Raw genomic sequence first — 20,917 nt, 5'->3', positions numbered from 1 at the left:
TTTAGTGAAAGTATTTGTAGAAAAATAGATAATAGGCTTTATTATTTTCTGTTTTGAGGAGGTCCCCAGGATTGCTCAGAGTATGTATTGCACAGTAGGACACCACACACAGCACCTGGGACATTACTGAAATGCAGAATCCCAGCCCTGGTCTGCATCCACTGAATCACAGTAGCAAGAGCATATCAGAGAAATAAATGTGACATTTGCCTTTCTGAGTCAGTCACCTTACTAAATACAACACTTTCCGATCCTTGTGCTTTTCCTCCTCAATGAAACCCAAATACTACATATGCTAACTAAACATAAAAATGGCAAACTAAATTATACAATCGTTTGTAATATACTAAAAAGTATGGGATATTTGTGGGTGCAAATGGGAAGTTTAGATTCTACAGCAGGGTACTGAGTCAGGAACTGATCAAATGTCTAATATGAAACGAGAGGAAACGCTGGTGAGAGCTGTAATCCATGCGACTAATAAAACCTAATGTTTCCAAGATAATTTTACATATAAATGAGGCATCTTTAAAGAAATGGTATGGGTTATTCTTTCTGTATCCAGTTCTGTGTTATTTTGCTGTAATTGCTCTCATTTGTCATCTTCATTGGGTTGAAGATAGCACAAGGAGAAATCCTATAGAAATGGTTTGGGCTGTTTTGTACACTCTTTGTATTTCTGGCAGCGGAATATTATTTTCTGTTCACCAAATTGTGTGTGCCTGCATGCGTGCTCACACTGAGGCCTTCAAGGTTCAATCTTCTGGGAGATTTCCACTTCTCTCTGTTAACAACACTGAATTGGCAAATTAATTGTTTGGAATTCATTTGCACCATGTGCATTAAAAGAAAATGAAGACAGTATGTTCTTCATTTTTTTATTTTTAGATTTCATGTGTGTGCTTCAATGTCTCCAGAGTAAATACGTTCATGAAGCACCTTTTGGGGTAACCTACCATGATCCTAGCCGTGGTGGGTTCATACGTTTCAGGGCAGAAGCGTGAGGATGAGAAATGTTAGACAGGAAGACCAAAGATAATGAGGAAACACAGAATAGAATGAGCAACTCAGTGAGTAGTGAACGCTGAGCTCTTACCAGCACTTAATTTCCATACACTTTTATACCCCAATACAAAATGGGGGAAGAGGGCAAAAAAACTGGTTTACCATAACACATAAGACAATCAGTTACTTGTTTCAGTATTTGAGACACGAAGCCATTAATTCCTGAGAAAAATATTTGATGTCTGGGACAGTGAACACCCCCTAGACAAAGTATCCTTTAGGCAGCCACTCCCTAAGTCAAAGCTCCTATTTCAAAAAAAGGAGGAGAAGCACCCTCGAATTCTTGACTTTTGGTCAGGGTGGAGAGGATCCACCTCTATGGGCCATCTTAATGTCCAAAACACCACTTTTAGTCAGGATATTTTGTTCTGTAGCCAGTCCTGTTGTTAACAACTTAGAAAAAGCACAATAAGCTCAAACTCTCTGACATTCAGAGTAGGTGGAAGAGGCTCACATTTCTGTTTTTTTGCAGTTAGGTTCTGGTTTATACTGGCCAGCTCCGTTATCCATTTCCTGTAAGATTCTGTTGATGCTCACTTTTTCTTGTCTCTTCTCACCCACATTCTGGTGTCCTTGTGGCTATGTATCATACACATGCACACACATAGATAGGTGTGAAAAAAAATCACAAGGAAAAGCTGACACAGGAGTGAATCAATGGTTTGTTTTGCAAATATACCTGACAAAGCAAGGTGGTGAAGGGGAGACTTAAAAGATTGCTGAAGCATGAGCTGGGTTGGGGGACAAAATGGACTGCTCTGCATCCAGGGACTTCTCAGGAGTTTTATGTAATATATGAATTCCATTGCTTGTGCTCCTTTTCCATATTACTCAATATGGACCATGAAAAGTCTCAAGTCCCTTTGTTGTTTTCTTCCTGAGTCAAGGATGTTCCCAAAGGAGATAAACCATTAGAATTCTCTCTCTCTCTCTCTCTCTCTCTCTCTCTCTCTCTCTCTGTACATCTTATAGTGTTATAAATAGTACTTTCAGTTTATTAATTTCTAAGAAATTTTTGTATTCTGACTGATATTGTTGACACCATTAGTAATGTTAAGGTTCCATTCATGTGTTTCATTCTGAATCTTACTATTACTCTATTATTCTTAAACAACACATAGTCTACACTGAGAAGGGTTGATCATTTCATAAAAATCTGAATGGAAATGAGAGAAGGTTGTTTTGCTGGTCCTTTCCTTTGTTGCATGCCTGTTGCACATTTAGCCAGTAGCTTTTCAGATAAATTGAAGAAATTCAATTGCGTTTGAAACAAGGGAGCCAGAATAGTGGACTAAGAGCTGGGAGGATTTAGGACCTTCTGGAGTCTTGGGGAATATTCTAAGTGAGTACTTAGTATAATGTATTTCATGAAAACTCAACTAGCTGAGTTTTGTCTTTAATGACTAGGTGATAAATACAGAGCAGATAACTTTCCTTTTTGGGTTTGTGATTGCTTCAGAGATTTGCCTTCTGTTGGGGAATAGGTAGAGGATATGTTAGTGACAGATGCTGAGAGGTAAAATCAGGACCTGAACTACAGAAGGGCAGAACTTACATTGGTTTAGACCTGTAGTGTTGCCATTCTTGCGGCTGGGTTTAGGCCTGCTTAGCCAACCAAGTATAAATGAGACTGGAGCAAGTAGCAGAACCAGCAAGGCTTCACCAGAGGCAGGAGGCAGTTCCTATGTGGCTAATCTTCTTGACCCAGGAGGCTTGCTCACCTGTGTGGATATATGCACATGGTGATAGATTCATCAGCTTTCTGGAGGAAAGTTTGCTGTGCAAGCAGAAGCCAATGGATCACTTGAAGAACCGAACGGTTCTCTAGCTATGCACACCATTGAAATGGGTTCGAATTCACAGTACCCCAGGACAACGTATATTCAGAGTTCTGTGAGCAAAACAAAACACATAGGAAATATGTCCATAATTAAAGCTCGTTTTCAACGAACAACAATACCAGTGGCCCCAACCCATATTTACCAAGTAAATGTGAGACAATTACGATCTTTGATACAATATTAATGTACCGCTACTTTTTATTGGAAACAGTAGCTGCTTAGTGTATTCATGGGACTTCTGAAATAATTCTATGCTCCTTCATCTAAAAGTGGTGAGAGGAAGAGGCTACCTTAGTACCACTCAAATTATATGCCGATCAGCCTGTTCTACCTCGTACTTGTCATTTTTAGGCCTCTTTTCCCCATTCTTTATTGCAATAGTTCAGGAAACCTGGACTGGACAAACATGATGCAAGATGTTATGTTCATCAATAGCTGGCAGGATTCCCCTCTCGTCTTCTCTAATTGTTGACAGAGGCCAGGAGACTGGACAGTGTATGCCATGTTTTAACAGTGGGCAAATAGCTGCACCTGTGGGCAAAGCCTTTGCTTCAGAGATGTCAAAGTTATAACTTTGAAATTGTAATGATGATGGTGATGTGTAAGTTGCAGTTACTGGATTTCCCCAAGTTTCTTTGTACTGATCTTCATTAAGAGTAAAGAAAGTTACGTTGACCAAACTGACACATAATGAGGCTTTGTTGCCTCTTTTGAGATCATTGCACAAAGTAATATAGTGAAAGGGAAACCAGATTTTGAATAAGTAAGGTATCTAAATTCAAATAACAGCATGACTTTGTGACCTTGAAGAAAGTATTTAACCTTTCCAATCTTCAATTTTATCATCTCTATAACAGCAATTATAAAAGCTAGCTCGTGGTGTTCCTGCAAGAATTTAATTAGATAATGGACATTATGTGCTTACCACAGAGATCGGGACATAGAAAGCGCTCAATCCACAGCAATTATCCCATAACTGTGACGTTTATAGAATACAATCATGAACAAACTGTTTTTTCAAAGTGCATCATGAAGTCATTTTCAGAGTGAACATTGCTTTGAATTCCATTAAAATTAAATTTTGAAGAACATCTTTCATTTAAAGCCCTTCACCTTTCGTCTATCATATACACAGTCTACAACTGCAGGAGGGCTATCACACGCAAGAGTGTTGTGTTGACCTTTGGTTCTTAACCATGCATCTTCCTCATACTCATAAACTCTCTTATTTTAAATTCACTTTAATTTTATTTTTTGTTTTATGAGAATATAATAAAATTACATTTCTGTCTTCCCTTTCCTTCCTCTAAATGACCCTACAAACCACTCCTTGCTCTCTACATAGTAATGGCCTCTTTTTGACAATATTGTTATTACAAGCATTTATGTACATGTGTACAAATATATTACAAACCTCTTCAGTCTGTATATTGTTGCTACATATATTTTAAAGGATGACCTTGTAATGGTGAATCAATCCCACACCAGTTATGTTTTAATGGGTTATTTATTTTGGGGGGTAAAACTTACATACACCATAAACCGTCAGGAAGGGAGCCTAGTCGCTGGAGCAGGAGCCGGGAGCAGGAGCCGGGACCAAGCACTGGAACCAAGAGGCCCTAGCCGACATCTGTGGCTATTTTTAAAAGAGAAATACACCACGCCCCGGTGGGCTGGTATTTCAGCGGCTATTGGCTGATGGAGCGGAAGGCCCTCCTGCAGCACTGTGGGCTCGTCCTTCAGTGACTATTGGCTGAAGCAGCGGAAGATACTCCCGCAGCAACCTTGAAATGTTCTTTCTTGACTAAGACTATTTCCCCAGCTCTCAGAATCCCTAGGATGTCTTTGTGTAAGTTTGTAGCTCCTTGTATAGCGTTGAGGTCTTATGGGCTTTTTCATATTTACTCTGTCATATCTATTGGTCTTGTCCTCATTTACCTCATGTTTAGGCAGCCACACTGATGAAACTTTAAGGTTTAGCTTCTGACATTACTAGGAGACATAACTATCTTAGGGTTACAATTTATATGAAACACCAATACCAAGGCAACTTATAGAGGAAAACATTTAACTAGGGTTTGTTTACAGTTTCCCGAGTGTCAGTCCTCGAACATCATGACAGCAGACAGGCAGGCATGGCTCTGGAGCATACTTAATTTTTGATCCACAGGCAGGAGGCAAAGAGAGACTAGATCTGCTTTGAGATTTTGATGGTTTTGTGTTTGTTTGTTTTTTGAGACAGGGTTTCTCTGTGAAACTGTCCTGGCTGTCCTGGAATTCACTTAGTAGACCAGACTGGCCCTGAACTCACAGAGATCTGCCTACCTCTGCCTCCTGGATGCTGGGATTAAAGACCTGTGCCACCACCTCCTGGTTGCTGTGTGCTTTTGAAAACTTGCAACCCACCCCAATGCCACACTTTCTCTCACCCAACCATACTTCCTAATCTTCCTTAGCACTCCTTAGTGAGTAATCAGACATGCTAATCCTTGAGCCTATGGAGTCCATTTTCATTTAAACCACCACAAAAAATCTCCCCGGCAAACTCTTTGATCACTTGCTTCTTGCAATGTTTTAGCCCTCTCAGCGATAAGGTTTCCTGAGAGTTGGGGAATAGAAACGTTTTGTAAATGTATCCATTGGGACCATGCTGGACAGCTCTGCCTTTTGATTGGTTACGATATTCTGTAGTGGTTTGCTCCAGTGGTTGCTAAGAGACGTTTCCTTGACATGAATGCAGACTGCACTTACTTGTGGGTATAAAGACAGATGTTTAGATTGAGCTGGTTTAAATAAAGTGGTGGACTACTTGTCTCTAATGTCAATGACTTCACTGGCACTGGGTAATAGGCTAGGTTGGCAGTAGCAGGCATGACTTATCTCCTGTTGAGCAAGTCTTAAGTGCAACTGGAGAGCTGTTGGTTATCACCAAGATCTGCATGCCAGTGCTGTGCCTTTAGGGTTATTATGCCACACAGGTCATTGGAGTAACCACTTCAATTGTCATCATAACGGCATAGAACTGCTGGTAACTGCCCTTCCTTTGGAAGTTTGCAAGGTACTTCCTGGTACCAGGAAAACTAGTCTTAGGGAGGTGGCAGCAACATTGGTTCTGACTCAAAGGTCTCTGTTCCATGTTTCTGAAGTGCGTTTTGTCTCCAGCCATAGGGATTTACCTTCAATCTTTAGGAGACAAGCAAGGGTTAAATAGTGATAGACTATATGTTCTGGGAGTCTCTCAAGCAGCTCTGACCAAAAACTTAGAAGAGGACATGTCTTATTGGACAAATCTTATTGGATTTTTTGGGGGTGATTTTATAGAGAGCATTGTCATCCCAGAAGAGAATAAAACAATATATGTATACTAATACACAAAACTATGCTTATTATAGGTTTCTTTTTATACAAAGACTTAATGGCATGATTTCTATGAATTCTTTCAGACTTATTTATTGTTGTTTTACCTTCCTCTTCCCTCTTCTGCAAAAATAATTTTCTGATAGCCTGTTTCAGCAAATCTGACAGACTCCACCACTGATATGTGTATAGGCTAATTAGAACTCTCAAATTATCGCTTATTTGTTTAAACACAGAGTAAGCTGTAATATAGTGAGAACAATGGAAGGCTTGTTTTCATCTCCCCTTTGTGTTTTTGTTTTACTCATTCAGTCCTGGTTAATGTCAGGCAGATTCTCCCCAGTGGAGTAGTGCATAAGCAATGCCAGCCGAAGAACTGTGCTACACGTTCCACAAGAACCAGCAAGCAAAGGGCTTGGTGCTTCTGGTATGTGGTCACTGTAGAGAATATGCATCCCATTTCTCTGTAAATCAGAAAGACAGTGATCTTCTTAGTACTCGCTTCACGGAGAGCTGTAAAATATGTCTGTTTTCTAGGTTTGTTGGTTTAGTTGGTTTAATTTAGTTAAATTCTGAGGAAGAGATAAACCAACGAAAAAGATATTTCTTATAGATCCTCAAAGAAACTTCTGGACCTTCTTTTTCTCATGAAAGCAAGATAGTAGCAGAGTTGTATTATCTAAGTTGGGTATCAAACATCAAGTATTGTTTTTCTTGTTTCCTTTGAGAGAAGAGTAACAAAAGTTTCATGAACTTTGTTAGTCATTGATACATTGAGAATTCAGTTGGCTAAAACACTACCTCAAAATCTTCTCTTCAGTTACTTACCTGGTGATTCTCTGCTCTTGGAGTTTAGGTCTTATCTGGAAACTTTAATTATTGTACCCTGTATGTGAAGATTCTGGAAAAGCATCCTCTGCTTTGGCAGATTTCTAAGCAGTTCCCCTCTTGATAGTACTACAGAACAGTGTCCCTATATGGTCAGCATTCAGATGCAATGCTTCTTACATGCATGGCCTTAGCTACCTTATATCAGAGAGCAAGATCTACTTCCTTGGGCAGTTTTATTGAACTATTTTCTTGGCTTTGTCCTTTCCTATCAATTGTCAGTCTTTTAGAGGGCTGCATCTCAGGGAGTCCTGTCAATTGCTAGAGTGTCAGACTTTCCATGCTGCCCAGAACTTCTCACACATAACTAGTAGCTGTTATGCTATTGCAGTAAAGCAACAAACAAGAACAAGGGGGCGATAGACTGGACTCAGAGGTGAAGAACATAGCCTCTGTTCTGTGTTCGAAGGATATTGTCACACTGAATATTTCCACTCCAAATAGAACTATACTATCTGCAAATGATATGCTATCTTTGGAGTGGGAACACAACTTTTCTGTATTTGTTTGATTACATGAGGTTCTGCTTGTAGCTTTGATCACAAATATACTTTGTACTATTTTTATGCTTGGAATAGAACTAAGGGTTTTGCACATACTTAGTTACATGCTCAACCTCCCATAATTGACTTCTGCATGTGTCACTTCAGCCAACAGGATGATATTTAATTTTAGGAGAAGAACAAAAGAAATTTATAGTATTTCAACCATTATTAAAGTTGGATTTATAAACTTTTAAATGAAGCAAGGTTGACATATCATTCAGTAGAACTATGACTTAATTATATATTAATATTTCTAGCCCCAGGCGTTAGTAGTGCATGCCTTAAATCCCAGCACTTGGGAGTCAGAGGCAGGAGGATCTCTGTGCATTCGAGGCCAGCCTGGTCTACAAGAACTAGTTCCAGGACAGGATCCAAAAAAGCTACAGAGAAATCCTGTCTCAAAAAACAAAAAAAAAACAAAACAAAAGAAAAAAGATTTCTAGAGACCCAGTCACCTGGTTATTGTTGTTTAGTCTCATCTATCTATACAATCCTCCTCTATTTTTCACAAGAATCCATTCTATACTTTAAGAACGTGTGAACATTGTCTGGAGAGGAAGAGAGAAAGACAGGAGGATTTTAAACAATTAAATAAGCACTGTGTGTGGTGTTAGCACTGGAATTAACGAAGACAATGTTGCAGAGACAAGTGCGTAGATGACAAAATTTCATCTACGTTTTAATCTATTTGTCCTTATGTTGAAAGGCCAAAGGGCAGGCAGGCAGTCAGTTGGCCTAATCAACTTTTATAAGAAGACTATAATTAATGTCAAAATCTTGATCATGACAGTATACTAATCTCTCTTTGTCAAAATGATGCATGTTGTATTTACAGTTGCCAGGTAGGAGAATGTTGTAACTTCTCGTGTATGTGCTATTTAAATGCCAAAGTCAATAAAACAGTTGAAAAAAAAAACACTTGATATACTCAAAAGTATGTACAATAAACCTATACAAGTACACATAAACATAAGACATTTTTACAACTATTTTTTAGTATTTTTTAAAACGTGTGTGTACCTGAAGGTCATTTGTATTTGGGTGCTCACAGAGACCAGAACGAGGGCATTGGCTGTCGTTCGGAGCTGGAACTAAAAATAGCACCCGATGTAAGTGCCAGAACCAGTGCTGTCTGAAAGAGAAGTAGGTGTTCTTAATCAAATGAGCTATTTCTCGAGCCTGGAGACACCATCTTAGCACGGTCATGCCATTAGATGTGATTTAGAATTCTGTAATAAAAGAACTGTACGGTTATCTGTTTACTTACAGATCCCTCATAGTCTTCAGTGAGGACTGTGGTCATGGCAACTTTGCTTTAATATGGTACAACTTTCCTGTGCGCCCACTTATGCTTTTTAAACATTCAATTTATAAATCTCTTTACGCAACATGCCGCTATCTCTATCAATAGACCCCTTAAAACTAGGAGTAGCGAGAAGAGATTTGAAACCCTGAGCATGTTATCAAAGTGCACACGTTCCTTCTCCAGGGTTCTATGAAAGCAGGAAGATGTCAGAGACGGCTTAAGAGATGGCACTCGGCAAAATCAGTAATTTTTGCAATTCTTTGGGTTCTTGAATCTCTACAACATACATTTGAAATAGGAAAACAGAAGTCTATTATAGAAATATGTTTTCCTCAGAAATTATTTGGTCTTCTGGAATTAAAACTAGGTTGAGTGCACATGAGGAATAGAAGGTTTTATTCATATTTCTCTTTCCTCAAGGGAATCACACAGATCATTTTAACAAATGAGGAGCCAACACTGTTTTATTTAGAAATTAAAGTTCATAAATATAATTTCAATTATATTAGAAATGCTATAAATTTCTTTTGCTTTTCCTTTTGAATTAAAATACCATTTTGTTGGCTGGGGTAGCACATGAAGAACTAAATTATGGGAGGCTAGCGATGTGGCTAAATGTGTAAAAAAGCCACAGTTCTGTGCTAAACATAAAATATAAAGTAAATTTGAAATCAAAGATAAGAGCATAATCTCATGGACTCAGACAGATAAAAAAAGTTTGTGCTTTCACTGTTATGGTAGTACAGAATCCAGTGTTATATTTAATAATAAAGTAGGTGTGCCTGTGTACAGATGTACATAATCCAATATTCCATTTAATATCAGTAGCTGTACATGTGAACATGTGCATATAGAATTGTGTTCTACTCAATATCAGAAGGTGTACACAGATGTATGTGTACACAACCCAGTGTTCTGTTTAGTATCAGTAGGTGTGGCTGTGCACAGGTATACTTAACCCAGGTGTCATTTTGATATCAGTAAATGTACATGTGTACATGAAGCATATTTACAGTATGTACCAATCAGCTGAAACAAAATGGAGCAAGAATCCCATGCACTTGCCATGTGATGTTTATGGATGGATTTGGTTGCTGTAACTATTTTGATTCTGCAGCCTTGGCAATTACAATACTATACTAATGTAACATTTTTTCTACACATCTAATATTTCCACACATCTAATTGGATAGGAACCACTTTTCTTTTCTAAATTTTAAGAAGATACTCTTTTGTAAAATGTTCAAAGAACTATATTTTGAAGTGGACAAGAATTGTTTACAATAAAAATGAATATTTAAATAGAAAGTATTAAACAACTATAAACATTGTAATTGTTGTTTGGAAACCCTAATATATAATTAAGATATATGACTTTAAATATTTGTTTTAAAATATCTATAGAAAGTTAATTATAAGATAATTATCCATAGGTTTAGGAGTTATGGAGTCTTAAAATAATAAATCGAAAATATTCACAGTATTAAATATTCCACAGCTCGAATTCTAAGACACCCTACAAATAGAAAAGATCCCATATCTTCTGCAATATTAAAATTTCCTTAATACTGATTTTCACGTGATTCTAAAAACTATAATAAATTTTCAATATTTAAATTGAATACGCAAACAAAACCCAAAACTTTCTTGTTTTGAGCTTCTTGCTCTTATACTCATCTCATGTGTTTCTGTTTGAAATTATTTCTCAGTTGATATTTTTATAGACTACTTTTATATACATACTCTCCTTTCTGCAATGTGATACACCATATTTTGAGTTGAGGGGTAAAAGAAATGAAAGCACTTGTTATCAGTAAGTTGTTGCAGAGTTGCCTTTATGGCACAGTTCATGAAAAATTCAGAGATCCAAACATCATAAAAAGTGAAACTTTAATATAGGCAGTACCATTGAAAGTTCACTTCGTGGAGAGCCGTGGCGTTTCCCAAAGAGCTTACACTTACTCAGTGCATCAAAACTAAACCCAGAATTTCATTTGCACTTATTACAATTTTCTAATGTAGATGCTCTCACTATGCCTATTTTTCAGTGGGGTAAGAACAGTACTAAGGTTAGGTGACTACTAAGTAACTATGAAAACAAACGCACAAGTTGGTCTCCGATCTAATGCACTCTCCACTCTGTTGCACAGTGTTTGTGAAGTAAAAGTGAGGCCTTGGACAAGGTTAAAATTTGCATTGAAGGATTGGGTGGGGCAAAGGAAAAAGTAAACGAATGAAACATGATGTAAATTTCAATATTAGTTGTAAGAAATGCTCATTAAATTTCAATTAGATAATGAAATCAAGTCAAGACATTTTGTTTAGATTTGGCCAGAAATTAAGAATCATTATAAATTGAATGTAGTCACAGGGTGAAATTTTTATTAGTGGAAATTTGTCAATTAATTGTGTTAATGGAAGAAAAATTTATGTTCTTATATGTCAGAAGAAAAACAGAAATTAGCAGTGTTCTATTCTCTGTGTTCGTTCAAACAACTGACCTTCAAGTGGACATTGTATATTATGCTGTGTTGGGAGATTGTACTATGAGGATGAAAAAGAAATAATTCCTAATATCAGATCTCACAGTCTGATGTTAAAGCAAACTGCTGGAAAATAAGAGTCATAGACCAATTCCAAGTGATGGACTGCAGTATGGAGACCTTTCGGGACAAACAACAAACATGTGCCAATGTCAGTGCTTCTCTCTAGGCTGAGAATGTTCAGAAGACTTGTGTAATGTGGATGTGTATTTAGGTATGCTAAAAATAATGGAGAGGCAAAGATCCACAGTAACGTGGTTGAGTCCAAGAGGCAAGAGATAGAAAAGTAGGGTATAGATTTCGACAGGAAACCAGGGAACTTTCTGAAGGAATCTGGGTCCCTCTGGTTCACTGTGAACCAAAGTATAATTGAAAATTTAGTTGTACAATTTACTAATTGAGAATGTCCCATAAATAATGTATAATATGTCTTGTTGGGCATAATTTAAGTTCCCATAAGGATGACCACTTTCCTCTTTGTACTAGACCTTTTAGACTTTTTTCCTGTTATAGGTTAATCTTTATTCAGCTGAGGAAAACTAAATCATCAGAATGCTGATAGTGGAGCAAAGCCAGAGAACAGGCACAAAGCACGTAAAATCTAAATGCTGAAGATATGTTCAATGATGTATTTTTACATAGACAACACGACAGTTATTTGAAAAATATTCACTTAGCAAAAATATCTTTATTATTGTGTACAGATTTAGAGAATATAATTGAATTTCAGAAAGAGTACAAAGAACCACTGGAAAGTTATCCCTAGAAAAGACAATAGGGGTGGGTGAGTCTTGGTAGCACAAGGAGCAGAAAGTGGGTGGTAACGGCAGCCTGCAGGGAGAGTTTGGCATTGGGCACTGAGGCTGTTTCTGCTGCAACCGTTCTCTGTTCAACTACTTGCCAAACAACTTCAGCATCATTAGTCAGACAAACATTTGATGTGACTGTGTCTTTTCTTACACCTTATAAACTGAACAAAGAAAACTATTTTCTCCATATTCACAACATAATTTAGCATTTAAAAGAGTACAGAAGAATTACATTGGCCTAGGAGGGTAGGCAGTTTGTAAAGCAAGACTTAGTTTTAAAAGTGAAGTCTATTTCAATGAATTGGAGCAAAGTTGTATAATTTCAAGAACAAATACTATTTGGGAGTATTGCTATAATCTAAAGGAGTTTAAGGAGAAATGTATTTCTAACTGTTGTATTTAAAATATTATTATAGTACTTAGGCACCTAAAATTATCTTTAGTGAATTGGAAGTGTTTAGACTGAAGTAAAAGTCTGTGTGATGAAGATTCTCTTTGTATTTTTTGAAATTCTCAGTTGACAACTGGCCTTACCCCTCACCCCAGCATCTTTAACTCCTTGTGATCCAGCAGCTGCAACAGCAGTGCAGATGTATTAACATCCTGGAAACTTCAAGTCCTCTATTATGTCATGTTGGTGATGTTCACGAGTGACTTCAGGAAGTATTGCACATCTCAGCAATGCACAGAGCCTCCCTCACCACATGCTTTTTTTTCATATAGGTGAATAGTGGAAGCTCTGATCACATTGCTTTCTCTCTTCTTTTGGGGTAGAACTAAGATTATCATGGAGTTATTCTCGCTTGCAATAACACAGAACATCAGCGATGCATTTTGCCACCGAATACAACATACCCATGTTGTCTGCCTTCCAGGAGGATTTTGACTGATGAATACAGTGCTGTCTCTCACTTAATTTTTAAGACTTACTTTATAACTGCTGATAATAGAATTTATAGCTTCATAATTTTAAGTGTATGTTTCATGTTAATCTTATAAATATTACTTGAAATACTTATAAAATTAATGCTATATTTACCTTTATATCTGGGTGCCCACACCTGGGTTTCCATGTATGGTGTATGTAGGTGTATGAATTTTGCTCTGTTCCAATTAAACAACTCTGACACTGATCAAAGGACTTAAGATACTATTTTACCCAGTTGTGAACTTAACTCTCAAAGAGGAGGACCATTTCTACAAAGAAACTCCACTTTTATACAACTGTCTTGATATACTTTAGTATAAGATTCGTGGAAGGACAGACTGAATCCGAGCCTGCCAAGCAAGCTCTAGCTACATTGTCATTTCTATGACAACAGTGGAAGGGAAGGCAAGAGTGAAGACTCCCCCAGCTGGTGAACAACGAAAACACACATTTTCCTGTTTCTGACCAGCTTCTCTCTTGATTCTGTGTGTTAGCCCTAAGAGTCTCATAGTTCTATTTATTGTTTTTCAATAATCAAGATATGTCTCAGTTTTTGAAATTTGTAAAAAGGTGGGCATGACTTTGGGACCCCAGTGTGTCTTTGTTTTCCGCCTTCTTCTTTAGTTCTATTAATCTTAAAATAGGTGGCCATACTTTCCTTGTCTCACTCAGATATTATTTTTCATTGAACAATTGCAAGTTTTAAGTATTAATTCATTTCTATTTTCTTACTATAAAGAGTTAAAAATCTCTCAAAAATATATACTTATTTGGAATTTCAAAAATATCAGTATATATCATTGGTCTAAATACCGATTTGAAATTTATGCCTAATTTTCACTTTTAAAGAAAAACAATTTTTTGAAATCCTATATAGCTATAAAACATAGATACATATAACATCATAATTTTGTCTTAAGTTAATTTTTGCCGTGTTAATTTTCAACTATGACTTGTAATACTTAGAAAAATCAGTGCTTCACTTACCTTTTTTTATCTGTTCTGAACACAAACACATTTGTACTTATGAATATAGATATATCCATGCATAGACTGTTGAAAAAAACAGGTAGTTTTAGAAATAGTGATTAATCGAGTTCATGAACGATTATAATAAAACACATTTCACATTCTTGGCAAGAGGTATATTACAAACTAGCAAACTTTATGGAAGAAATTATGTAAATATACCTCAGAATTATAGAGAATCCTGCTAGTGGCAACATTTCAGCCAATGTACAAAATATTAATTAGTTCTTTGCTAATTTGGTACAATGTGTTTTGATAAAATTCATATCCCTTCATCTCCTTTCAGATACACTCCTCTTCCCTACTTACCCAATATTGCATCCGTTTTTCTTCAGGTCCAATGTATCTTGGCCCTATGTCTGAGGGCATGTGGTCTTCCACTGGAAAACAGTCAAATTCTCAGTATATCCCCTAAATAAAACTGATTCTGCTTCTCCTACTAGTCATCAACTCCTGGTAGTTTCCATGGCTAGGTGTGGAACTTCATTCCCAACAGTGTTCCCCACGCTGGGATTAGCTCTAGTTGGCGTGTGGACAGTTCTTGTGCATGCAGTCACAAAACTCTGAGTTCACATGTGCAGCTGCCCTGTTCTGTCTGGCAGACTGTTTTCCTGTAGTCACGCCCCATCTTTGTATTTTACACTCTTCCTGGTTCCTCTTTAACAATGACAACTAAGCCTTGGGAAAAAGGAATGTGATAGGGATGCCCCACTTAAGACAGAGAATTCCGTGGTCTTTTTCTCTTTGCACCTTGCCAAGTGTGAGTTCCCGTGTTAATAATCACTTGCTGGAAAAAGAAGTATCTCTTATGAGTATTGAGAGACATATTAATCTGTGGGTATAGTGGTAAGTCATTAGGAATCATTTTTATATATGCTAAAATGCAAAAGTTTGGAAGTAAACAGTTTTTGTGAAAGAAATGAATCATGTAAACCTATAATTTATATTTGATAGGAATTTAAAAGTACATTAAACTGTTATCAGTATTAGTTTCTCTTTCTTTATGTAATGTATTTTTCTGTTTGCTTTCTTATTCATTATAAGCACCCTCTTCTGCACTTTTCATAATTTCACATGACCCTGGTTATTTCTTCATTATTACTTTGTCTCATCTAAGTAGTGAGAGTGAAATACGAGCAGGTCAGTTCTCCTCCTTTAGGAGTTTACAGCAGAAAGAAAGGTATTTGTAAAGGACAACTCTCAGTGCTAGAACATTCTTTATTTAGAGCTATGATAATAGCCCTCATTTGGTACTCAAATTAAATCTAAAATAATGTATTGAGAAAAAATTGTCATTAACCAACTTGCACAATTAAGACTGAAGAAGTTTGAAATCCTTATCAAATTTATCTGGGAATAAGAAACAGAGAATATGAATCCTTGGGCTTGTAAACCATGCTGTTTTAATGGTTGAGAAGAGTATTTATGTTTTATGGAATTGTCTTAAAAATATATGAAATTTCATACGCTTGATATCTTTTCAAATGAGTTTCTGTTCACATAGGCAATCTGGAAGTTTTTGAAGTCAGAGCTGGGCTCTCATAGACTTGTCTGCAGCTTGGTTTCCTAATTCAAACTATTCATTTCTGCACTCAAAAAAATAAACCTAACACACAGACTTTTCTTTCCTCTCACCTATAGGTCCCAAGGAGGTGGAGATCAAGTGCCCCTTGAATCACGTTGCTTGTCCTGGAGCTGGTGCGTGTGTCCATTTGTCTCAGCTGTGCAATGGGATGGTTGACTGCCCGAATGGCTCTGACGAAGGAGTGCATTGTCAGGGTGAGTCTGCTGGAAACGATGCAGCTGAGACCTTGTGTAGTCATAAAAATTCAAAGAGAAGTCCAACCCTCCTTTTCTTTCACCTGTAGGTGGGGATGGGGTGGGGGAGAAGAGAAAGAGAGAGGAGAGAGAGAGAGAGAGGAAGAGAGAGAGAGAGAGAGAGAGAGAGAGAGAGAGAATAGGTTTTATTGTCAGTCTCTCAGTATAAAGTTCAAAGGTATAATTATCACAGTTTCTTGAAAAACATGTTAGCAAACACACACCCAGACTTTGAAGCTGGGATTTAGAAAAAAAAACAAAACTATTTCGCATAAAATTGCTGTATTCAGTATAGGAGAACGAGGAGTCATTATCATAGTAGACTTACACCCCACAAGCCTGTTTATTCAATCTTTGTCTTCAACAAAATAACAGGAATGCTCCTACAATTTTGTATTCAAATCCATGTATTCACGGGAAATATTTTCGTTAATACCAGTTCTGCCCTACTATGCTATTAACTTCATTGCAATTTTAATGTGTTTTTAAATATCAGCCTGTAATTTCTACATAGATATGAGAGAAAAATCAAAATAAAGAGACATTAAAATATAAGTGGATTTGGAGCATTCTAAAACCTAGGAGGAGATTATAGGGGCTGAAACAGGAGATTAGGAAATAAAAGAGCCTGTGGAGTTACAGGGCACGAGGCCAGCCCTGGATAAAAGAAGAAACCTCCCACATCTATCCCTCTTCTTAACTGACCTCACCATAGCTGATAGAGCACAGGTCAGGGCAAGGGCAGACTGGATGCCTACACCTATGGCGACTTGTTCTAAACATATTACTTTATGTACATGTGTTTTAGAACCAGTCCCCTTGTCCCCCAGTTTTTGCCACACTGTTACCCACCATCTGGTAGGAAGGCACACACTAAGGTGGACAACATCTGTGAGCAGTCAACATTTCTTCTCTTTCTCTATGTCCACTCCTTCAGGACCAGATGAAGGGAAGTACTGGAACCCCTTGGTAGGGGTAGAAAGGAAAGAGACATGCATGAACAGGAACTTGAGCAAAGCTTTGTAAACAGATTACATTGATTACATTGTGACAAAGTCTGGTTTCTCAAGAGGGGCCCTGGAAAGGAAGGACAGGATCAAACATCTCCACAATAGGTCACTGAAGTAGGATGTAAACAAGAATATGTTCCTCATCTTAGGGTTAGTGAGATACATGGGCTAGAGGAGGTTTTAGAACGCTGGGGAGACATGGTTGAATAAATGATCGAGTGATGAAGAGTGCTTGTTACTCTTGAAGAGGAGAGTTTGGGTTTCCGGCACACATAGGGAGCTCATAGTTGCCTGTAACTCCAACTCCAGGCAATTGGATGATATACATATGGATCCAAACATGTGTACATGTAAACTCACACACGAAGAGAAATGTCAAAATATTGGAGAGACAGTGATATAGGAGAAGGCACCAGACAGTAAATTTCTGATTTTTCTCAGAGGAACTTAGCCCTCTACATCTACAACTATCTATAGAATGTTCACACTTAGGGACTGCCTAAGTGGATTTAGATGGGTGGATTTAAATACAAGCAACACAGGCAAATTTGCATTTGCGTTTATGTCAGAAAAAGGTCCTCCCAATTGCTTCTCTGTAATGTATTATATAGAATAGTAGGATCAAGGCTAAAAGATATGCCATTCTAGACTAAGTGATCAAAACATTTTTCATTGAGAGGAAAAATTCAGAACTGTGTGTAACTGTTTATACACCAAGACATGGACAGAACATATCAGAGAACATTAGATTTGTGCCATGTATGTGGTGTGCCTTAAAGAGACCACATGGAAATTTTGTCAGCACAATGACTCTGTATAAATCAGGTCTCTCTGTCTACATTCAGAGTGCTTCCTGCTTTCTCGTTATCAATGAAAAACATGGTTCTGAATTATTTTTAAGCGCCATCCCTATCCAGTATCTAGGGAACTTTCTGATATAATCACAAAGTAAGAAAAGAAGTAGGTAAGTACACTCTGCATTGCTGTGTTAAGCCATTCTTTCTGAATTATGTCTCCTAACATTGCTGTTTTTTTTTAAATGCCTGTTGCATTCAGAGCATGTACTCTAATTTAAATAATTACACACAAAGCCTCAGCCATGACTCAGAAATGAATTTGGCTCTTTCTTCTAATAAATGATTCAAAGTACATTTGGTGGGGTATTTGTAGTCTTTATGAAAATTAATAATAAGTAAAGCTTAAAGATTTGAACATTATGTTCTGGTCTTTGGAATGCTTTTGTGTTTAGTGAATTGTTTTCTGAATGTTTCCTGGCGAAATCAATTCCTTTCTAGTCAAAATAATGAAAAAATATCTATTATTAATGATTTTCTGTAACACAGATATTTTAATCTCCATAATTTTGTTCCAATTGATGGAAAAATGGATTTTTATAAGGGCATAGTTATATACAGGAATTTGCTTGTAAGATATTTAACAATAAGCACTGGTAGAATAACCACATTATATTTTCAAAATTGCATCTCTTCCTACACAGTATTTCAAAGTAGTAGCAATATTCTCTATCTAAAACGTAGGAGCAATAAAAGAAATGTACTAAAGTTTGAGATCTGATCTGCTTTCGAACATAGAAAGCGCTAGAAGGAACTGACTGAGATCAGACCACAGCATATATAAAATCACAATACTGAATTTGACCTTCCTAGGATAATTGATTATGTCCACATTTTGTTTGAGCATTTGAAAGCACAAGGAAGCAAAGAATGTGGATGCAAGTGGGGATGGCATTCCCCAGGCACGATCTGCTCCTAGTCTGTTAAAACAGTATCAACACTCTGTAAATCACTGAAGACAATTCTACCAAACTCCATGTCCCCAAGAAAGCACAACTATGCGATCCATACAGATTCATTTTATCAAATAGTTAGGGTCCTTTGAAACCTAAGGAGAATGACATCAGAGATGTTATAATCGTTAAGAAATGAAACCTTCTGACAAGAAATAATTACCTCCCCAGCTGAGTGTATGCACAGAAATGCCACACAAGTCATTTGCAAGTTTTACTTTTATTTTTCTGATCCTGTCTCTAGGTAGCTTTGGGCCCACTATATACATAATTGGTGTGTTTATCCAAAACATATAAAAATATTCTCTTAGATGTACATTTATTTCTTTGAAATAATAGTATTAATTTTTAATTGTACCCAGTACGTAGGAAAACTGGAATTCATCCTTAGTAATACATGCTCCTTCATCTACAGGCTTTTGTCAAGAATTCCCATGCATTGACTACAGAGACTAAACTGAACATTTAAAATGGATAGCTGTCTTTATCTTTTGTTTTGTGATCCACAGAACTTAAGTCTTGTAATAAGGAGTTTTTTTAAAGCCTTCTGGAGAGATTTAAGCAAGAAATTCTTTCAGAATGAGCCAAGGCAAACGATGGCTTTTATTTTCCACAATGATTAACCATGGGAAGTTTAGTAATCTTTTATCCTCCTTGTTTTGGTGTTATACGTATTTCAATTTTCCTCAGACAGAATTCATCTGAAAATACGAACTTGGAGCCCAAATATTGCCACCCCATATTTCAAGATGGAAAAGTTTTATCTTGATTTATTGTTTCATCAGCCATTCTTTTTTGTTTTCAATATGCTTAGTTTTAGGATAAATATTATATATAGGTCAGGCCAGTTTAGAGCTACAGTTAGGCTTAATGATGGGGCTGGGCTTGGGGTAAGGGCTGAGGTTGTGGTTAGGATACATGCTAGGATTAGAGATAGGGCGAAGAGTAGGTTTAAAATAAGGGGTATGGTTACTGTAAGGCTGGGACTGGGGCTAAATTAGCACTCCTAGTAATTCTAACATTATCTTCAGAATGTAATGATGTATTTCAAACCTTCTAGAAAAGATGGGAGGGAAGGTACTAAGGAAGGAGATATGAGAGAGGAGAGGAAGAAACTAATGATCTGGTGAAAACATTTGAGGTAGTTTTATGTCTACACTTCTACCAATCCAAGTTCTTCAACTACCAGTTTACCTATCCAAAACAAAAAAATATAGAACATAATACATGTGGAAATATTAGAGAAGACCAATTTCATAGCCACTGTGGCTTCCCCTGTGGGAAATGGAGGTGGAAAATCACTATTGTCTGCTCATGTGACATGAATCATTCAAAACCTTGTAGATGGCAGTCACAATAGCATAGACATATAATCACAGAACAGGAGAGGTGGAACTGCTGATGTATTTTGGGCCCAGGCTGGTCTGCAGAGGAGATACTGTTTCCAAAAGCCTCAAATTAATCCATCAACAAAGCAATCAAACCCAGAGACACAAACAAATAAAGAAAAAGCCTATTGTGAAGAAAGAAACACAGTCAGAGTTTGTGAGGTCAGACGACTTGTGTTTCAGAAAGGTTTTCTGTAGTTTGTGCTCAGTTGTGGGAAAGTGATAAGACTGCCTAAACCCTGTCTCAGGTTTAAGAATTTTTTTTTCTTAGAGATTAATTTTAAGAATTGAATTAAAAAAAATACTCTAGCATTTGATCCTAGTTGATTTCCAGAACAACTTTTGTCCCAGAAACAAAACAATAATCCTCCTAAAGGGCTTGGAAAATGGCTCAGCAAACAATGAAGGTCCTTGCCACACAAGTCCCAACACCCAGTAAAATCTCAGGGTACAGTGATGTATAGCAGTAGTTTCAGCACTGGGGAGAAAGAAACTGCAGGCTTCATAGGGCTCCCTGGAGAAGCAGTTTAACTTAATGAATGATATTGAAATTCAATAAAAGAGCCCAAAACAAAACCACAAA

The 20,917-nt window shown here is 37.1% G+C and overlaps 1 protein-coding gene across 2 annotated transcripts in view; it reads left to right on the top strand.

Moving 5' to 3' along the window:
* Positions 1-20,917, top strand: part of Lrp1b (LDL receptor related protein 1B) — a 1,858,137-nt gene that overhangs the window by 635,170 nt on the left and 1,202,050 nt on the right. For both annotated transcript variants that reach the window (XM_087899923.1, XM_087899922.1), the window contains exon 3: positions 15,953-16,090. In XM_087899923.1, the coding sequence (XP_087756049.1) occupies positions 15,953-16,090 (138 nt within the window). The remainder of the gene's footprint in view (positions 1-15,952; positions 16,091-20,917) is intronic.

Source organism: Myodes glareolus, chromosome 21 (genome assembly GCF_982192425.1).
Source record: "Myodes glareolus chromosome 21, mMyoGla1.1, whole genome shotgun sequence".
NCBI lineage: Eukaryota > Metazoa > Chordata > Mammalia > Rodentia > Cricetidae > Myodes > Myodes glareolus.
This window is presented reverse-complemented; position numbering and strand designations above follow the sequence as displayed.